General features: G+C 45.9%; 1 protein-coding gene across 2 annotated transcripts in view; it reads left to right on the top strand.

Annotated features, from left to right (window-relative positions):
* frem1b (Fras1 related extracellular matrix 1b) overlaps positions 1-19,349 on the top strand; it is a 169,366-nt gene that overhangs the window by 32,347 nt on the left and 117,670 nt on the right. For both annotated transcript variants that reach the window (XM_042006153.1, XM_042006154.1), the window contains exons 6-7: positions 9,195-9,394; positions 9,776-10,099. In XM_042006153.1, the coding sequence (XP_041862087.1) occupies positions 9,195-9,394; positions 9,776-10,099 (524 nt within the window). The remainder of the gene's footprint in view (positions 1-9,194; positions 9,395-9,775; positions 10,100-19,349) is intronic.

Below are 19,349 nucleotides of genomic sequence, written 5' to 3'. Positions count from 1 at the left end.
AGGTGGTGGAGATAGAAGAGTTAAACACCATGAACATGTCGTGTGTTGGGAGCATTGAGGATCTTGTTCTGATAAGCTCAATCAATCAAGCTGATAGCTCAAGCTATTGACTCTTTTAATCTCATACAACATGTCTCTGGCCCTACTCACGAGAAGGGACATACGTTAGATCTTGTGCTCCCTCATGACTTAAATGTTAATGTCACAGAAATAAGCGATCCACATATCTCTGATCATCTGCCTGTTTTTCTCCATATCACTGCCGCCTTCTCCATTTAAACCGTGTGCCCCAGTGCGACGCCGGTGACTGTTAAATTCTCTGACTGAGTTGCACTTTTCTGCTGCTGTTTATGTTTCTGTCCTCCCCAGTCTGATTGATTGCTGTACTATTAATGCTGATGATTTTGCAGATTTATTTAACTGCACATGCATGCATTGGACTGCGCCATTTGTGACAAGGCGCTCTAAACCTGCGGCCGAACCGTGGTTGGATGATTCCATCCCCGCTCTCAGACACTTGTGCAGGTGTGCAGAGAGACGTTGGAAAAGGGATGGACTCCAGGTATTATTGGGTTTATTGAAGGATTGTCTTTCCAAATATCAGTCTGCCAAAATGCGTTACATTTCAAACCTGGTGGCGAGCAACAGCCACAATGCCCAGGTTATTTTTAGCGCTTTAAATCGTCTCATCAATCCTTCTAAGTCCCCTTGTGTAGCACCGTCACGCTCATTATGCAACAAATTTCTTAGTTTTTTTACAGGCAAGATTGCTGCTATCAGGTCTTTATCCCCTCCCTCTGGGTTAGATCCTGCAGTCTTGTCAGAGTGCTCGTCTGTTTTTGAGCAGTTTGAACAGGTGTCACTTTCTGAACTCTTGGATGTGGTTTTTCACTTGAAATCTTCTTTTGCCCCCTCAATAGCTGCCACCCCAAACTGATTAAAAGTACTTTTAGCTCCATCGGCCCTGTTATCTTGTTCCTGATTAACTCCTGCCTGTTTTCAGGCTGTGTTCCTGCTGCCTGTAAGCATGCTGTTGTGCAGCCTCTCTTAAAAAAACCTAACTTAGATCCCTCAGTTCAGACTAACTACAGGCCGATTTCTAAATTACCTTTTTTTTTTTTTTTTTTTTATCAAAAATCTTAGAAAAAATAGTGTGCATACAATTACAGGCTCACTTAGATTTTAGTAAAGTTTTAGAAAAATTCCAGTCTGGTTTTAAGTCTCTCCACACTACTGAAACTGCACTTTTAAGAGTTTTTAATGACCTGTTTTTAGTTACTGACTCTGAAAGTCCTGCGGTTTTGATTCTCTTAGACGTGACCGCAGCCTTTGACACAGTGGACCACCAAATCCTCCTGACCCGCTTAGAGCAGTGTGTCGGCATTAGAGGAACTGTTCTGCCCTGGTTCCGGTCTTACTTGTCGGATCGATCGTTTTGTGTTCACCTAGAGGAGTTTGCCTCAGCTGCTGCCCCTCTCAGTTATGGGGCCCCTCTCAGTTATGGGGTCCCACAGGGGTCCATTTTGGGTCCACTGCTTTTTTCCCTGTATATGCTGCACTTGGGGTCTATTTTTCAGAAGCACCATATTGCCTACCGTTGTTTTGCTGATGATGTTCAGATCTACAGCCCCTTAAAACCACAGGGGGATTCTCTGACCAATCTTCTCAGCTGTTTGTATGATCTAAAAGCCTGGATGGATTTAAATTTCATCTACTTAAATAAGGAAAAAACTAATTTTGTGGTTTTTGGAAATTCAGAGCTTCTAAATGGTACAGTTAGTGTTCTCGGTCCGCTGACCTCGTTTTGTTGAACCCATGCCAAAAATCTGGGTGTTATTATTGACAACTCCTTTAACTTCCACCGGCAGGTCAGTTCTGTAGTAAAAAGTGTTTTTTTCCATCTGAGGCTGCTCAGCAAGTTAAAGCCCTACCTGCCCAAGCATGACCTTGAAAAAGTCCTCCACCTGCTCATCATGTCCCGCTTAGATTACTACAGCTCCCTATATTACAACATTGACCGGACATCTCTACATCGACGGCAGCTTCCCAAAACGCTGCTGCTCGGTTGCTTCCAGGGACAAGACGGCGTGATCACATCACCCCTGTGCTCACCTCCTTGCATTGGCTTCCTGTTAGTTTTAGGACCCAGTACAAGATTTTATTGTTTTTAAAGCCTTAAATGGTTTGGCTCCCTCATACATGTCAGAGTTGCTACACCAGCATGCTCCAGCCAGGACTTTGAGGTCCTCTTCACAGCTCCTACTGAAGGTCCCATCTGCTAGACTTAAATCCAGGGTGACAGACTTTCTCTGCTGCTGCTCCTAAGCTGTGGAACATCTTTACATCAGAGCTGTTCAGTCTGTTGTTGGTTTTAAGTCTTTACTCAAAACCTACTTCTTTGTGCTGACGTTTGAACAAAACTGAGCGTGACATTTAATTTAATTTTTTTTTATTTTATTCTAGTTTTTAATTCTGGTTTTGTTGTTTTTATTGTTTTATTGATTTCATCTTTTTTTTATCAATTTTATTTCTGTTTTTTTTAATTGGTTTTTATTGCTTTATTGTGTAGTGCTTTATTTACAACTGTGGAGGGTTTGTTGTTCTTTTGTTCAGCACTTTGGGCAACTGCTGTTGCCAAAAATGTGCTATATAAATAAACATGAACTTGAACTTGATTAAACGCTATCTTGGTCCTTGATCCTCTCTAGAAGATTGTGATAGTCATCTGTAGGGAAAGGAGGCATCTTCAGCTAGTTAGCTTTAGCTCCTGAGTAACTGTAGATAAGGCTTCTGCTATTTGTAGGCCACGCTGACATGACACTGACAAGATTGTTAGAGTCTTAAAAAGTAGTCCAACCAAATCTATCACAAAATACAGTCCCAGCGATTAATGAGTATCCAGGAGCTGTTGCTCATAAATATCTTGAGTACAAAAATAAGAATATTGAGAGAAAAAATGCAAAATGCAAGCTTAGGGGAGGGCAAAGCAGGGGACAGAAGCAGGAAGTAATGATTGTTGCAAATCGTTGTTCCTCCACCACACAGTCAGTTGTCCCACCTGGTCCCTGTAGTCAGTTTCATTCCCCCTCGAGATGAGTTCCACCACCAGCCATCCAGGGCAGCCAGAGCGAAGGGCTCCAAGAGCTCAGAGGAAGGCCAGGGAGACGAGGGGTAGGAGGAAGGGCAGCACACCACTCCCAGGCCCACCCAGGCCTCCCGCACAAGTTCGTGTAATCCCTCCCCACATACACACCTATATTCTTGCACACTCACACCCATCCTGGCACATATACACGCACACATGCACACGCACACACACCAACCTCCCAGTCTCACCCCTAGATACACCCCAGCACCTCCCCCTACATTCCCCTAGCCCCACTCAGCTTCCCTTCATACCCCTCAATACCTCCCGGGACGGCAACCAGACACCAGGGCTTGGACTAACCCTCCCTGTGGCAGCACACTACAGCAGGTCCAGAAACCCCGGCACTAAACAACCCCTCCACCTGGGCGCCAGAAGCCAGAACCTCCACCCAGCCCGCCCCAGATTAGCCCGGCTACCCAGCCCAGAGCCAACGCTCACCGACCCAGGCCCCACCAGTGGGCATGCCCCACCGCCATGAGGCAACCCCAACTGCAGACCCCCCACAGACCCCGACAGTGCCGGACACAGATCTGCCCCCACAATGGGGCCGTCCAGATCCTCACCATGGGAAACCACCAGGGACCCAGGGATAAGGCACCCCTGCCAATGTCCAACCCTCAAAGCAACGAGGTCACAGTCCTCCGTCTACACTAAGTGATGGAACTAAGCACAGAGGACCATAGGGAATGAGATTCAGCTAAATAGTTCTTTGAGGAGGCAGACATTGTCTCACTACTGATGTGGTCAACTAAGAGATTCCTAAACTGCTGAATACACAGATTATTTTTGGTTTTCCAGTTCACAAGGATAGTTTTCCTTGCGATGCATAATGCTGTGTGTATCATGTGTGCAGAGTTAATTTCATATTAATGTCACCCAAGTCACCTAGTAGACACAGTGTGGGGTTTGCAGGAATATTACATTTAAACCACGTTGACATGTCTTCACATACCTGAAGCCAGAACCTGCGGACAGGTGTGCAGGACCACAAGGCATGGAGATAGTTGTCAGGTGTGTTTTCATTGCAGTGTGTGCAGATGTTTGATTGTGACAGACCCATCCTGAACATCCTTTGTCCTGTATAATGAGTTCTATGCAGAATTTTGAATTGTATTAGTTGCATATTTGAATTCTTAGTCATTTTAAAGGTGTTTAAACATAATTGTGACCATTTGTCTTTATTAAAGTTACTGGATAAGTCAGCCTCCCATTTTGAAGTTGGAAGACAGATTGAGTCTTCTAGTTTAGATAATAGTCTACATGTTTTTGATAATAGCTTTGGGGCATTGAGATTCATGAATTTTGCCACCCTCATAGGTAGCTGTAAGTTTAATTAATAATCGTATGTTTTTTTTTTACATATAATAGATTTAAGCTGGTGATATTCTAAAAAAATGTAGCTGCTGATTCCATATTGTGAAGTAAAAATGTTAAATAATGAGAAGTTTCCATTTTACATTATATGTTCTGTTTTATTCCTTTATTTGTTCACTGAGTGAAATTAATCAGAATGTCAGGGTTGTTCCAGATGGGCGGAGCTTACATGTAAAAAGCGAGGATTTGGTTATTTTTAGAAATTCCCACCAAGCCACTAAAAAGGAACTGATATTAATGCTTTTAAAACACTTATGTGTTTTGATGGTTGAGCTGATGAATGGCAGGTCAGAGATTAACAGATCCTCACATAATGCTTGCTCTACATCTAACCATGGTTCATCCAGACTGCTACGTTTAAGCCATTTGGAGATATACTGTAGCTTGTTAGCTAAGAAATAGTGATTAAAGTTGGGTAGCTCCAATCCACCTCTATCTTTAGTCTGTTGTAAAGTTTTTAGACTGAGTCACCCTCTGCCTTCGACTGGACAGGCAGATAGCATGTTGGAGATCCAGATCAACCAGTTTGTCCACCAGGCTGTTGGGAAGGATGATGTTAAATGCAAATCTGTAGTCCACATAAAGCAGCCACACGTAGCATCCCTGCTGCTCCAGATGTTTGTCTGGAGCAGCAGACAAACAGGCTGCTGTAATGGCATCTTCCGTGGATCTGTTCCCTGTGGGCAAACTTGTGTCGGTGAAAGGTCGGTGGGAGGAATGATGTGATCAGTTTTTCAAAGCACTTCATCACTAGTGCAACTGGCCAGTAGTCAGTAGCTGTGTTTCCTTTACAGTTTTTCACAAAATAAAAGTGATATTTCTAAAAATTTAACAGTGCTCTTGTGATTTGCAGGTGTTTTCATTGAATGGTGTTTAGCACATTGGCCATCATTCTAAATCTCATTTTGCGAGACTTTAAAGAGGAGAGAGATTTCTAATTCTTTGTGAAACTGCATTTCACTATCATTTGCTATCAGCGGTGTTTCCATCAACAGTTTTATTGCGATATTTAGGTTTTGTGCAATTCTTGGTGTAATAAAACATAGCTATCAAGACTGGTGATGGGGGATTTCTTGATGTACATTCACAGCCCTTCTCCCCTGCTCATACCAGAGTCCACTGTGCTATGTAGCCTGCTAGCTCTATAACCAAGTTCGGGATGAATGAGTGAAGCCAGATCAGCAGACCTCAGCAGATTAAACGAGACATGAAAAGTTTTTCTGAACAAGCTTTTTTACATTACATTATTTTATTGTGACTGGGAAAAATTTACAACCAGTTAAAGCCCTGTCAAGGATCACACCCACTGTGTACTGTTCAGGCAAAGCAGATAGAGGCAGTTTCAGCTGGTTGCAATCAAGCAAAGTGAGCTCAGCTGTGTCAGCTCCAGGTACTTTAACACACATGGTGCACTGAAGCGTAAGCGAGGTGTCAGCCATTGTGTCAGCCCACGTCGGGTTAAGACCTCAAAGAGTAAAGACCTGCAAGTCTACCTGCGCGAGTCCACTGAGCAAGGGCACAAGCTTAAACCTCCTCACAACTATATCAATGCATAATGTGTTTCAAACCATCCCTGTCAGATATGGTACAGACCAAGAAGTGTCACCCATAGACACCGCAATCCTCAAAACCTGTCCTTTCCAATGGCATGCACGTCTGCCACATCCTCTGTTACCTTTGGTCTCTGGAACTGTCAGTCTGCAGTGAACAAAACAGAATTTATCAGTTCATTAATAAATCTCTCTGACATTCAGGTCCTAGCCCTGACTGAAACCTGGATCCGTCCAGAAAACACAGCTACACCAGCTGCCCTTTCTGTCAATGCAGCATTTACCCAAACACCTCGCTCAGCTGGACGAGGAGGTGGAACGGGCTTTCTTATTTTTACAAAGTGGAACTTTACCTCTCCGTCCTATGGCTACCTGCTCATCACCTGAGTATCACCAGTTAAGGTCTCTACACCCATCACTGCATACATTCTGGTCATTTACCTCCTCCGGGTGGCAGTATAGACGAGTTTGTCTCTGAAATGGACATGATTCTCTCTGACATTCCTGATGATGACACACCACTAATTGTCATGGGAGACATGAACATTCACATTAGCAAACCACAGCGACTGACTTTCTGGCTCTCATCTACTCTTTCAATCTCAAACTGGTACAGACTCCTCCAACACACAAAGCTGGTAATACTCTTGATTTGGTGCTGATCAGAAACTGCTCCACAGCCGACCTGTTCGTCACCCCGCTGCACCTCTCAGACCACTTCCTGGTTAAATTCTCTGTCTTCCTTCCTCATGTCACTCAAGCGGCTCCAAAAATGGCGTCCTACCACAGAAACTTAAGATCCCTCAGACCTACACAGCTGTCTGATGAGGTTTACTATACCCTCCCTTCCCACTCAGACTTCTCCTTACTGTCTGTTAATGAGGCTACAGAAACACTCTGCTCCTCTCTCGCCTCCTCTCTGGACAAACTCTGTCCTCTGGTGTCAAAACCAGCTAGACAAAATCCTCCCAGTCCATGGCTCACAGAGGTTCTGAGGGAGCACAGAGCCGGACTCAGGGCTGCAGAAAGAAAGTGGCTCAAATCAAAAGAGCACACTGACTTGTCTGAGTAGCAGCAAAAGCCTGAAACTTTCACATTCAGCCTAAAGGCGGTCAAGATAGCCTTTTATCAGAACAAGATCTGCTATGTTCCCAACACACGACATGTTCATGGTGTTTAACTCTCTTCTATCTCCACCACCTGCTCAGCCTCCCACTGTGCTGACTGCAGAAATGTTTGCTTCCTACTTCACTGAAAAGGTTGCTAATATCAGTAACCAATTCACTGAGCCTGACCAACTCAGCCTTACCAAACCAGCTACTGGTGCCTCACTCTGCTCCTTCTGCTCTCTAAATGAGGACCAAGTCTCTAAACTTCTAGTCAACTCTAAACCCACGACCTGTCCTCTTGATCGTGTTCCCTCTGACATCCTGCAGAGCATTTTACCTACAATCAAACCTGCAGTAACCCATATTATCACCTCCTCTCTTAAATCCGGTGTCTTTCCCTCTGCCTTCAAGCAAGCTCGGGTTACCCGCTGCTGAAGAAACCCACACTCAACCCAGCCCAGGTTGGAAACTACCAGCCGGTCTCACTCTGGACTGCAGGATGCCAGGATGCTCTATGGTGACTCTGTAGAATGACACCAGCAGCCTCTCCTCCAGGTTGTTCCTCTTGAACACCCTCAGGAAATGGAGTCGCTGCTGGGCTTCCTTCACCGCTGCTGCTGCAGTCCAGGAGAGGTCTTCAGAAATCTGCATGCCCAAGGCGGAGGAGGAGCAGTTCTAAAATGGCGTTGTCTGTTTTGCCAGTTTTGTCCCCCAAAATGGCAGTCTCACTGGAGTGCTGCTCGGCCCTGGATCCAGCCCCAGCAGCATTCCCACCAGTTTGCTTGAGCTAATGGTTTCATAAGGCTGGTAGCTTGCTGGGTCTGGCCAGTTCATTCTGTCATGGACTGAAGCAGAGGTAAGGACCCAGACCCAGGCTGACCAGGCGAGGGGCAGATGGGTGAGGAATAAAGGTTTTAATTCCATGAACTAAAGACAAACCAGGGGAAACACAACAGTAACAGGACATGAACACGACAAGGGCAAAAGAGTACATGGCCAAAACAAAAATACTACAACGGACTCGCAGCCAAATCAAACCAGGTTCACGAATCCAGGATTCTGTGTGCTGGTGTCAGCAGAACCGCCTCCAGATCAATGCAGGGTAAACCAAAGAGCTGGTGGTGGATTTCCGCAGGTGTGAACACTGTCCTCTGGCACCAGTGAACATCCAGGAAATGGACATGGACAGGGTGACATCTCACAGGTTCACCTAACCAACAAATAGGACTGGACAGATGACACGATTACATGAAAAGGTACAGAGTAGTCTGAACCTGCTCAGGAGACTCAGGTCTTTTGGAGTACAGGGGACACTGCTGAGATCCTTTCTTGACTCTGTGGTGGCATCAGCCATCTATGATGGTGTGGTCTTCTGGGGCAGCAGCATCTTGACTGCTGACATAGACTGAACAAACTGGTTAAGAAGGCCAGCTCTGTCCTGGGACGCCCCCTCCATCTGGTGGAGGAGAATGATGGCTAAGCTTTAGTCTCTGATAGAGGAAACGTCCTACCCCATGCATGACTAACAACACTGAGCAGCTCCTTCAAGGACAGACTGCTTCACCGCAGTGTGAAGGAGAGATACTGCAGGTCCTTCCTTCCTGCGGCTGTCAGACTAATAACGCACACAGACGTGCAATATCATCACTGCAATACTGTAAACTCATTTTGTGTATATGCAATTTTTATATATAGCTTTTGCTTTGTACAGTTCTTATCTCTGTAATGTTGTTTTGCTGCTGTAGCACTGAAATTTCCCCACTGTGGGACAAATAAAGGATTATCTTATCTTAATGACAGGAAACAGAAAGCAAAACAGATCTAAACATGACAAGTCCTTAAAAAACCAAACCCAAAAACTCACATCATGACATTGGTGATCAGAAACAAACAATAATTCCTCAGAAATACATTGAAATTAAGTAGAATAAACATAAAAGAATTAGAAACCTTTTAAAATGTCAAGTAACATAGACATTTATTTCACTTCCTGTTTCCTGCTTCCTCCTTCAGGCCGACAGGCTGCAGCATTCTGTCCGGGAAACAAACCCTGCCCACACGATGCCACCGAGGTCCATTTCCTGAAAACCAGCTGCCAGAACTTCTTGAACTCCGCCCTGAAGTACCAGCACCTCAGACCTCCGTCCCCTCAGATCGATTACATCCCCATCAGGGTGGAGCTGAGGGAGCAGCATACCAGGGCCCTGATGGAGGTATGAGACCAACTGAAATCTTGTCCTGTAAAAGAACGTTTCTCAGAACAAAGTTGATAAAGTGCAGATTCTGTTTCATGTGAGTCGGATGTGGAAGTTTTCCAGGTGGGATCAGCGTCCGTGCTTATTGGCAGTCAGAAGGTGACATCCCTCTTCTTAAAATTCTCCAAAGATCCTAAAAAAACGTTTGAATGCATGAACAGCTGTATGTTTGTCCTACAGATCCGTCAGCTCCTCATCAGCATCATCTGTTTCTAGACATATTGTTACTCACACTCATGTTGTTCCCATGTTCATGTTAACATGTCAGAGTGAAAATGGGGGAAAAGGAAAGCTGGAGAGGAGCTACAGATGCTGTATCTGTGACTTCCCCTGTCCCAGACAGAGGCAGTGTGGTTGCCGGTTCAGATCCACGGTGCGGTGCAGAACCAGCCCCCCCAGACCGCCTTCATGGCCTCCCTCATCCTGGAGGTGGACCAGTTCATCCTCACCCCGCTCACCACTGCTGCTCTGGACGCCCAAGACCACGAAACGTCGCAGGAGAGGCTGGTTTTCAACGTGACCACCCCGCCTGCTGAGGGCTACATCACCCACTTAGATGATCACACCAAGCCGCTCCGATCCTTCACCTGGCTGGACCTCAACGACATGAAGGTGGCCTACCAGCCCCCCAACAGCAGCCAGGCCCAGCGCAGGAACTACGAGGTAGCGTTGGTTAAGCATGAGACACGTCATCTTAGACAGCATCAATCAATTCTCAATGCACCCAAAAAGAGAACATAAAATTGTAAAATAATATCATGGAAATGATTTCCAGCTGATTATTTAGCTTTATCTTAACATCACGCATCATTAGCTAATCATGAGTCAGCTTATTTCCTGTAACTTGATCCTATTTAATTCATTTTAGTTTGTTCAATTTAAAATGTTTTGGTCATTGAGTTGCTCCAACTAATTTTATAATAATCCAATTATATTTTAAAAATTCATTTATTTTTGTTGTGGTAGTTCTGGTTAGTCCAACAAAACTGTTTAATGTTAACAGAAAGAAGTTTAATGGGGGGAATCTTCTCCAGGATTTTTATTGTATAGCATGTGTTAGCTAGCTATCAGTGCATAAAGAGTCTGATTAAAAACAACATAATTTAACTTTAACTTTAACCTGGACAGATTTAGTCTCACATTTTAGACATTCCTGTCCTCTTTCTGAGATAGGTTGACATCTTGCTACGTCCCATGAGCAGTCATGATATCTCAGCATGGCTGATTCTGCAGTTGTTCAGGTTCATGCAATGATTTATACGGTTGTGCAGATTTTAATTAGTTTAACCTTGGAGACATGAAATTATTTAGTTTAAATGACATCTTAGACTTGTGTAGATAAAAAAAAACAGCCAGTTTCACTTTTTAATTGTTCTTCATTTTATGAAGCGTTGCAACCAGCATTGAAGTACGTGATAGTGTTATCGTCACCTGTCGTTGGCCAAGCAGTCGCACTTTCAGCCATCTTTTTAACAGATTTACCAGCAGAGAGCAGCAGCCAGTAGCATGAGCCTTGCTAGGCCCCCAAATAGTAGGCAGGAGATATGTGCTCAGGCTGGACCCAGACCAGGACGCCCCTGCTGTGCATATTCCCATGAGACGCCTGCCAGTTAACATCAAGGGGATGATCATAAAGAAGTGGGTGTGGCATACAGGCTCGGGAATGATCACCCTGCAGCTGGCTGCCTCTGGTCAGGGTGTGAACTGTGAAAGGGTGAGACACCCAATAATCCAGAGGAGTGCTACTGAGGATACTTCCCGAAATTCAGTTTACATCCGCACTCCAGTAAGCATCCATGACAACCATTCACCATGGTGACAACTGAAGTAGGCGCTTCCTCAAAAAATACTAACGGTTTTTATGAATCTGTTCAAATGACATTTTAGCATTTAGTAGATATAAAACCCAGCCAGTTTGGCTTTTCCTTTAGTACAACCAGTGTTGAGGAGCCTCACAGGGCATTGTCACCACCAAGTAGCAGCATTTCTGTTGTCCTTCACCAGATTTAACCTCCATGAGGAACAAACTCAATTACATCACATTCAGATATTTTCATTCAGCACAATAAAAACCAATCACGCCCCTCCAGGTCTCGTTCTGTTGGTTTCATCGGGTCGTGATCTTCAGCTCTCACTGGAGTGATTTGCAGCTGAGTGTGAAGCGGCTGGGATGAGAATCAGCACCTCCAAATCTGAGACCATGGTCCTCAGCCTGAAAAGGGTGGAGTGTTTTCTCCGGGTCTGCAATAGGGTCCTGCCCCAAGTGGAGGAGTTCACATATCTCTGGGTCTTGTTCAGGAGTGAGGGTAGGATGGAGCGGGAGATCGACAGGTGGATCAGTGCGGCGTTTGCAGTGATGCGGACTCTGCATCGGTCTGTCGTGGTGAAGAAGGAGCTGAACCAAAAGGCAAAGCTCTCAATTTACTGGTCGATCTACGTTCCTACCCTCACCTATGGCCACGAGCTGTGGGTAATGACCGAAAGAACAAGATCACGAATACAAGCGGCCGAAATGAGTTTTCTCTGCAGGGTGGCCGGGCTCTCCCTTAGAGATAGGGTGAGAAGCTCGGTGAGCCGGGAGGGGCTCAGAGTAGAGCCGCTGCTCCTCCACATCGAGAGGAGCCAGATGAGGTGGCTCGGGCATCTGGTTAGGATGCCTCCTGGACGCCTCCCTGGTGAGGTGTTCCGGGCACATCCCACCGGAAAGAGGCCCAGGGGAAGACCTAGGACACGCTGGACGGACTACATCTCTCGGCTAGCCTGGGAACACCTCGGGATCCCTCCGGATGAGCTGGTGAATGTGGCCGGGGAGAGGAAAGTCTGGGTTTCCCTGCTTAGGCAGCTGCCCCCGCGACCCGACTCCAGATAATGGATGGATAGATGGACATTAAAAACCAACCAAGTCAGTATTCTCTCTAGATCTATGAAACCTGCCTGATTTATTCATGATAAGCCAGTTGTGTAGCCTGGCCTAATTTACGGATGATAAGCCACTACTTTTTTCACACGCTTTGAACCCTGCAGCTTAACCAATGATGCGGCTAATTTATAGATTTTTATGGGCTAACGACCCTCATGTCACCAAAACGTTTAGCCTCGTCATATCAGACCAATGAAATTACAGGTCACAGTGGACAAATGAAACTGAATTAAATCAAATGCTCTCTCGCTAAATTCTTCAGATCGGTCATTTTGGACTTCATGCACACACCATCATCATGGAAAATACACAAAGAAATGCATATGATGCAGCCTTTAAGGTAAGAGTCATTGATCTGTCGAAAAAGGAAATAGAGCTGCTGCACGTAAGCTCGGCATCAATGAATCGATGGGGAGACGTTGGAGACGGAACCGTGAAGAACTGAGTCAATGCAAAAGGACAACAACAGCTTTCAGAGGTAATAAAAGTAGATGGCCAGAACTTGAAAACATTCTTGAAGACTGGGTGAACACACAGAGAGCCAAGGTCTTTCCACTGTATAGATCCGACTGAATGCCAAAACAATCACCACCGAAAAGAAGATTGAAAACCATGATTGAAAGAAAGAAGACAGCAAAAAGGAAAGCAGAAAGAAGAAAGAGGAGACAAAAACACCACAAACAGAAGCAACAAGTTTTAATTCAACCTAACACCAGACAACAGACTGCTACAGAAAAAGAGCCGACAGTGATCATAAGTTCCTAAATAATAACCAAATCAAGAAACATATCACAAACGTATCACAACAACAACTGAAGTACCAGATAAACACTCAACCAACTAAACCAAAGCATCTCTAACCCCCCATTTCCCCCGGGTGTGTGTGTGCCACTTTACGGCTGTGCCATATCCAGGATAAACATCTCATCGTCCATGATGACAAAACAAAACACCTAGACCCCCTGACCGGTTCAACACGTCATGTTTTCATGATTCAGCAGCGCACATCTGCACAGTTTTACACTGCTCCAGTGTCTGACTTCCTGTCTGCTCCTATCTGAACTGTGGAATTGACATATTCTGGGTGCGTGCTCCATCCAAACTAGACTCTGCACATAAATTTAGCGGAGCGCTGCTTCTGATATGCGCTTTGGCGCCCGGTGGGAATCAAACTGCTGACTGAAATGGCAATGAATAGCAGCGGAGGCCGTGACGTAACGTGGTGCAAATGCACCCGGTGGCAATCAGGGGTTAGTGTATAAACCCACTGGACACATCAGTAACTGTGTCAGCATGCAGAGGATGAAGAATAAGGAGGGATCAGTGTGATCCTGCAGATGTGGCCATGCCTCTATGGAGGTTAGAGGCAGACTAGGGTGGCCCAGAGACATGAGCCATCAGCAGCAATCCTGGAGCACCAATCCAAGTGCCCCCACCACTAAGACCACCCTGGACCGACCCAGAGGGCAGCAGAGGAAGGCCCAGCAAGACCCCCCACGGTCATGGGGTACAGACCACGGCGGGCCAAGATTGGCAGCTTCCAACCCCGCCAGGCACTGGCCTTCCAGGGCGGCAAGAGCAAAGGGCTCTGAGAGCCCAGAGGCAAGGCACTTAGATGGCCCCTTCTGCTTCACCCAGCACGCCTCCCAAATCCCTATGTGTGTGCATGTGTGTGCATGTGTGTGAGAGAGAGCGGAAAAGAAGAGGGGTCAGGGGATCTAAGTCCAGAGGCACCCCAATTCCCCAGGAGGCCCCCCAGGGGCCTCAGTGTACGCCTAACCTCAGGTTCTTCAACACTGTGGGTGAAGCTGCTGTGGGCTGTGAGGTGTGGTGTGGCTGCCTCTGGTGACTTCCCCTCAAAGCAGGCAAAGAAAAGGTTAAGCACCTCTGCCAGCGTGGCATCTTCTTCAGCAGCTCCGGGGCTAGTCCTGTAATTAGTGAGCTGCTGGACTCCCTGCCACACCTGCCTGCTGTTGTTATTATCCAGGTAGTCCTCGATCTTCCTCTTATAGTCCTGTTTGGCCTTCCTGATGCCTCTCCTCAGGCTGGCTCGGGCCATGCTGTAGTGAGCCCGATCACCAGTCCTGAAGGCGGTGTCTCTTTCTCTGATCAGTTGCTGGACCTCGGGGGACATCCAGGGTTTGGATAGACCCGGATGCATTTATCCTCTGTGACTGTGTCAATACAATGTTTTATATAACTCAGCACACTGTCTGTAAACATATCCAGGTCCTGATGTTCAAACACTTCCCAGTTTGTCCTGTGGAAACAGTCCTGCAGCTGCTGGGAGGCACCATCAGGCCAAGTTTTAACAGTCTTTGTAATAAGGGCAACAGCTTTCCTGAGGGGGGCGTATGCAGGGAGCATAAACAGGGCCATATAATCAGACAGCTCCAAATGTGGAAGTTGTCTCGCCCTGTAGCCCAGCTTCACATTTGAGTACACTTTGTCCATTGTGTTCACTCCCTTAGTAGCGCATATCACATGCTGATGGAATCTAGGGAGCACTGCCTTCAAGTCTGCATGGTTAAAGTCCCCTGCTACGATGTACACAGCATCAGGATACATGCACTGATGTTTCTAATGCTACCATATAAAAGTCCGGTAGCTGAACCAGCATTTACGTCCGGTGGTATATAAACAGCAGTTATTATGACAACAGTAAACTCCCGAGGAAGATAAATGGGCCTGCATTTGACAGTCACATATTCCAGGTCCGGGGAGCAGTGTCTGTCTAAAGTCTCAATGTTTGTACACCAGCTGTTATTTAGGTAAACACACAGCCCCCCCCCCCCCCCCCCCCCCCCCCCCGCGCTCTTACCGGAGTCCAATGTCCTGTCCTGACGCTGTGTGGTGAAGCCAGCTAGCTCGATAGCTGAGTCTGGAATAGACAAATGAAGCCAGGATTCTGTCATTAACAGCACGCAGCTGTTCCTCACAGTCCTGTTGGTAGTAATCTGTGGCCTCAATTCGCGAGGGATCTGGCGTTTGTAAGAAACAGGCTGGGGAGCTGTGGTTTGAATGACTGCTTCTTTAGCCTAGCAAGCACGCCGGCTATGCAGCCTCGTTTTGCTTCTTGTCCTTACGCCGCCTTCACTGTCTCGTTGCCGGGATGGTGATCCATGGAGAACCAGGAGGTCTCGCTACGTATGAATTTGGCTGTAACACTACCCTCAAGACAAACTCCGATCCTGAGAAGGTCCCCTCTATTATTTTGTTATCTGCCGAACAAAATGTACACAGACTGAGTAGAAGGACGTACAAACCAAGCCAAACAAACTGACTGTGTGTGCCACCATTGCTATGAAGGTAGTAGTTCTAGCTCAGCTGAACTTCTGGTATGATGGCGCCTGTGTTTGGCTTTGCCGCTACCGGCAACTGTCTGTCTAGCAAAGGGGCATTACTGCTGTTTTTTGCTCTACTGTTTTTGCTTAGTTCCACTAATGTTTTTGCTGCTATAGTTTACGACCGCCTGACACTTTTATCTATCGGATCTTATATGATCGGAAAGGATACCTCATCTCCTTGCGCTGGTGTTCTCCATTCTCTACTCCTGGAGACTGGTTTCTCATCTGGCGTCTCGGGATCACGCAGACCGCGGAGGAGAGGAAAAAGAGCTGGTGTCCAGGTGATGATCAGGCTGCTCTGGAAGCGTGGAGTGTCCGGTAAGCAACTTTGAGCGTTCATGGTCAGCTGTGCTCGGTCGTTTTCCATTGGTGAGAGTTTTTCCTCCGCGTCCCTGCCTGGACATGCAGGGCCTGGACTTCTGAGGCCTTGCTATCTTCGGAGTGTTCATCCAAACTCTTCGTTTGCTTGGTCTCATTTTCCCGTTGTGAGCGGATTACCAGAGAATCAAGGAGTTAATCCACAGTTCCTGCGGCCCTTGACTCGGGCTGTCTCTGTAAAGAAACAGGCTTCTGCCCCTCTGAACATGGCTCTCCTTAATGCCCGATCTGCATCAAATAAAACTTTTGTGTTGAAAGATTTAATTCTCTCTAAAATCTTGATTTCCTGCTTCTGACTGAAACCTGGCAGAGCGCCTCGGACTTTTCATCTCTCATTGAACTCTGCCCAGCTGGTTACTCCTTCATCGGTCAGCCTCGGACATCTGGCCATGGAGGCGGAGTTGCTGCGGTTTTTAGAACCCGTTTTGTATGTCGATCCGTGAACATCGGACACTTTGCTTCGTTTGAACTGCAACTGATTAAAGTGGGTGATAAAAACCCCTTTTACTGCGCTGTTGTCTACCGTCCACCTGGTCCAAACAGTCGGTTTTTAGTTGAATTTAATGACTTTTTATCCTCCACTTTGAAGCCTTCCAGCCTGGTTATAGTTGGTGATTTTAACATACATGTTGATGATGACTCTGACCTCTTTGCCAGAGGTTTCATCAGTGTCATGGATTCTTTTCATTTTACCTAGCATGTGTCTGTGCCCACACATGCCAAAGGCCAGACATTAGACCTTGTTTTTACTTTGGGGTTGGATATTGATTGTCTTTTTTCTGAGGACATTTTTATTTCTGATCACCTCTGTATTTTTTTTAATTTGTCCTTTCCTGTGTTGATCTCTCCTGCTCGGAGAGAGGTGAGCTCTCGTATCCTCAGCTCCTCTACTGCTGGTGTTTTTTCTGATGCTTTTGATTTAGTCTTATCCTCTGATGACGACCTTGATCTCTCCATTGATCTTTTTAATGATTTTAGTCTTTCCATTTTAGATAAAGTTTGTCCTGTTAAAACTAGATTTGCTTCTGTTGCTAAGTTTGTCAGGGGGTGGTGTATGGATCCAAGGAGTGAAGCTTATGGAGAATGATAAAGAACAGTTTATTGAATGTGCAGAGGAGATTGCAGGGTTCGCTGAACGGACGGGCTGGAGCGGGCAGACAGGACTTTCCGGGATGCAGGCGAGGTACGGACAGGTTCTTGGGAGAGAGATGTCAACAGGTTAGTATCAATTTAACACGACAGGATCAGATAACGTGCACGACTGGTTACCACGATGAGTAGTATAATCCAGCGATGACTGGATGTCCGTGTGGTGGTTATATGGAGGTGAGGTGATGATCTGACGTCCTCCAGCTGCGCCGTCCTAACAGTGGTGTCAATTGGCAGTCCGAATATGGGCAACAGGAAGCACTGATTGAAGATGAGCATGGGCCATGACAAAGTTATCCCCTTGGTTAAACGACAGCACTCGCTGTCTAAAACGCTGCTGTAGAAGAGCTGAGCGGTTGTGGAAGAAAACTGGTTTGCATGTCCACCTGCTTTACTTAAAGGATCTCCTGGCTTCCTTTAATGATGCTGTTAGAGATGCAAGGGCTGCCTATTTCTCAGATTTAATCTCAAAAAGTTGTGGTAATCCTAAAGTGTTATTTAACACCATTACTAAATTAATTACTCCTACTGCTCCTGCTGTCCCTATTGCTTCAAATGAGGATTGTGAAAACTTCCTAGCCTTTTTTTCTGATAAAGTCAAAACGGTGAGAAGCTCTATGTCTCCACCAGCTGTGATTCTGTCTGTTTCCAGTCCATCTCGGCCTGTGATTATAGATAAATTTTCACCTGTTTCTTTATCCGAGCTGGTGACATTAGTTGGCTCAATGAAAGCATCTTCCTGCTCTCTTGATGTTCTACCTACATCCCTTTTTAAAGACGTCTTCCTGGCTATTGGTCCCTGTGTCCTCGCAATAATTAACTCCTCTCTGCTGCTTGGTCAAGTTCCTGACTATTTCAAGAATGCTGTCATTCATCCACTCTTAAAAAAACCCAAGCTCGATCCCTCCCTCTTTAGCAGCTATAGACCTATTTCACATTTGCCATTTATCTCTAAAATTTTAGAAAAAACTGTTGCTAAGCAGCTTACAGCTGCTTTAGAGACACACCATATCCTGGATCATTTTCAGTCTGGCTTTCGTAGGGCTCACTCCACTGAAACAGCCCTGCTCAGAGTCTCCAATGACATCCTGATGCAGAGTGATGCAGGTCATTGCTCTGTGTTATTGTTACTTGACTTGACCTCAGCTTTTGACACTGTATATCATCGCATCCTGCTGGACAGGCTGAAACACAGGGTGGGGGTTTCAGGATCTGCTTTTAAATGGTTCTCCTCTTATCTCTCTGGGAGATTAGTCTCCGTGGCTGCTGCAAAGTTTAAATCCTCTTCTTCATCTCTTGATTTTGGTGTTCCACAGGGATCTGTTCTGGGTCCTTTATTGTTTATTTTATATTTGCTGCCTCTGCAGCACATTATCGGCTCTTTTAAAGATATTTCATATCATTGTTATGCTGATGATATTCAGCTTTTTATTTCTTTTACACCTCAGGATGTTTTTAAGATTCAGATCTTGCTTGGGTGTTTGGATGCTGTCAGGATGAATCATAACTTTCTTCAACTTAATGATGAAAAAACCGAGGTCCTTGTTTGTGCCCCTGACAGATTTTTCCCTGAGATAGCTGAGAGTCTTGGCCCACTTGCCTCATGCATTAAGCCCTCGGTCAGGAACCTTGGTGTAACCCTTGACCCTGCAATGTCCTTAGATGCTCATGTAAAATTACTTGCTCGCTCTTGTTTCTATCACCTCAAAAACGTTGCTAAGCTGAGTCCAGTAGTTTCATCATCTGAGATGGAGATGATCGTTCATGCCTTCATCTCATCCAGACTGGATTACTGTAATTCCCTTTTTACATGTTTAAACAAAAAATCGCTTGACCGTCTCCAGTTGGTTCAGAACACTGCTGCAAGGCTGATAACTAAATCCCCCAAATTCACCCATGCCACTCCTCTACTAATCCAGCTGCACTGGCTGCCCATTTATTACAGGGTGCATTTTAAAATTCTGGTTTTTACCTATCAAGCCCTACATGACCAGGCACCTGAATACATCAGGGATCTCCTACAGCTCTACGTGCCCAGTAGGTCCCTGAGATCGAGTCATCAAGATCTGCTGGTTGTTAAACCAACACGGCTGAGAACTAAGGGTGACAGAGCCTTTGC

This window comes from Melanotaenia boesemani, chromosome 14 (assembly GCF_017639745.1).
Source record: "Melanotaenia boesemani isolate fMelBoe1 chromosome 14, fMelBoe1.pri, whole genome shotgun sequence".
Classification (NCBI taxonomy): Eukaryota; Metazoa; Chordata; class Actinopteri; order Atheriniformes; family Melanotaeniidae; genus Melanotaenia; species Melanotaenia boesemani.
The sequence above is the reverse complement of the archived record's forward strand: the minus strand, read 5'-3'. Positions and strand labels throughout refer to the sequence as shown.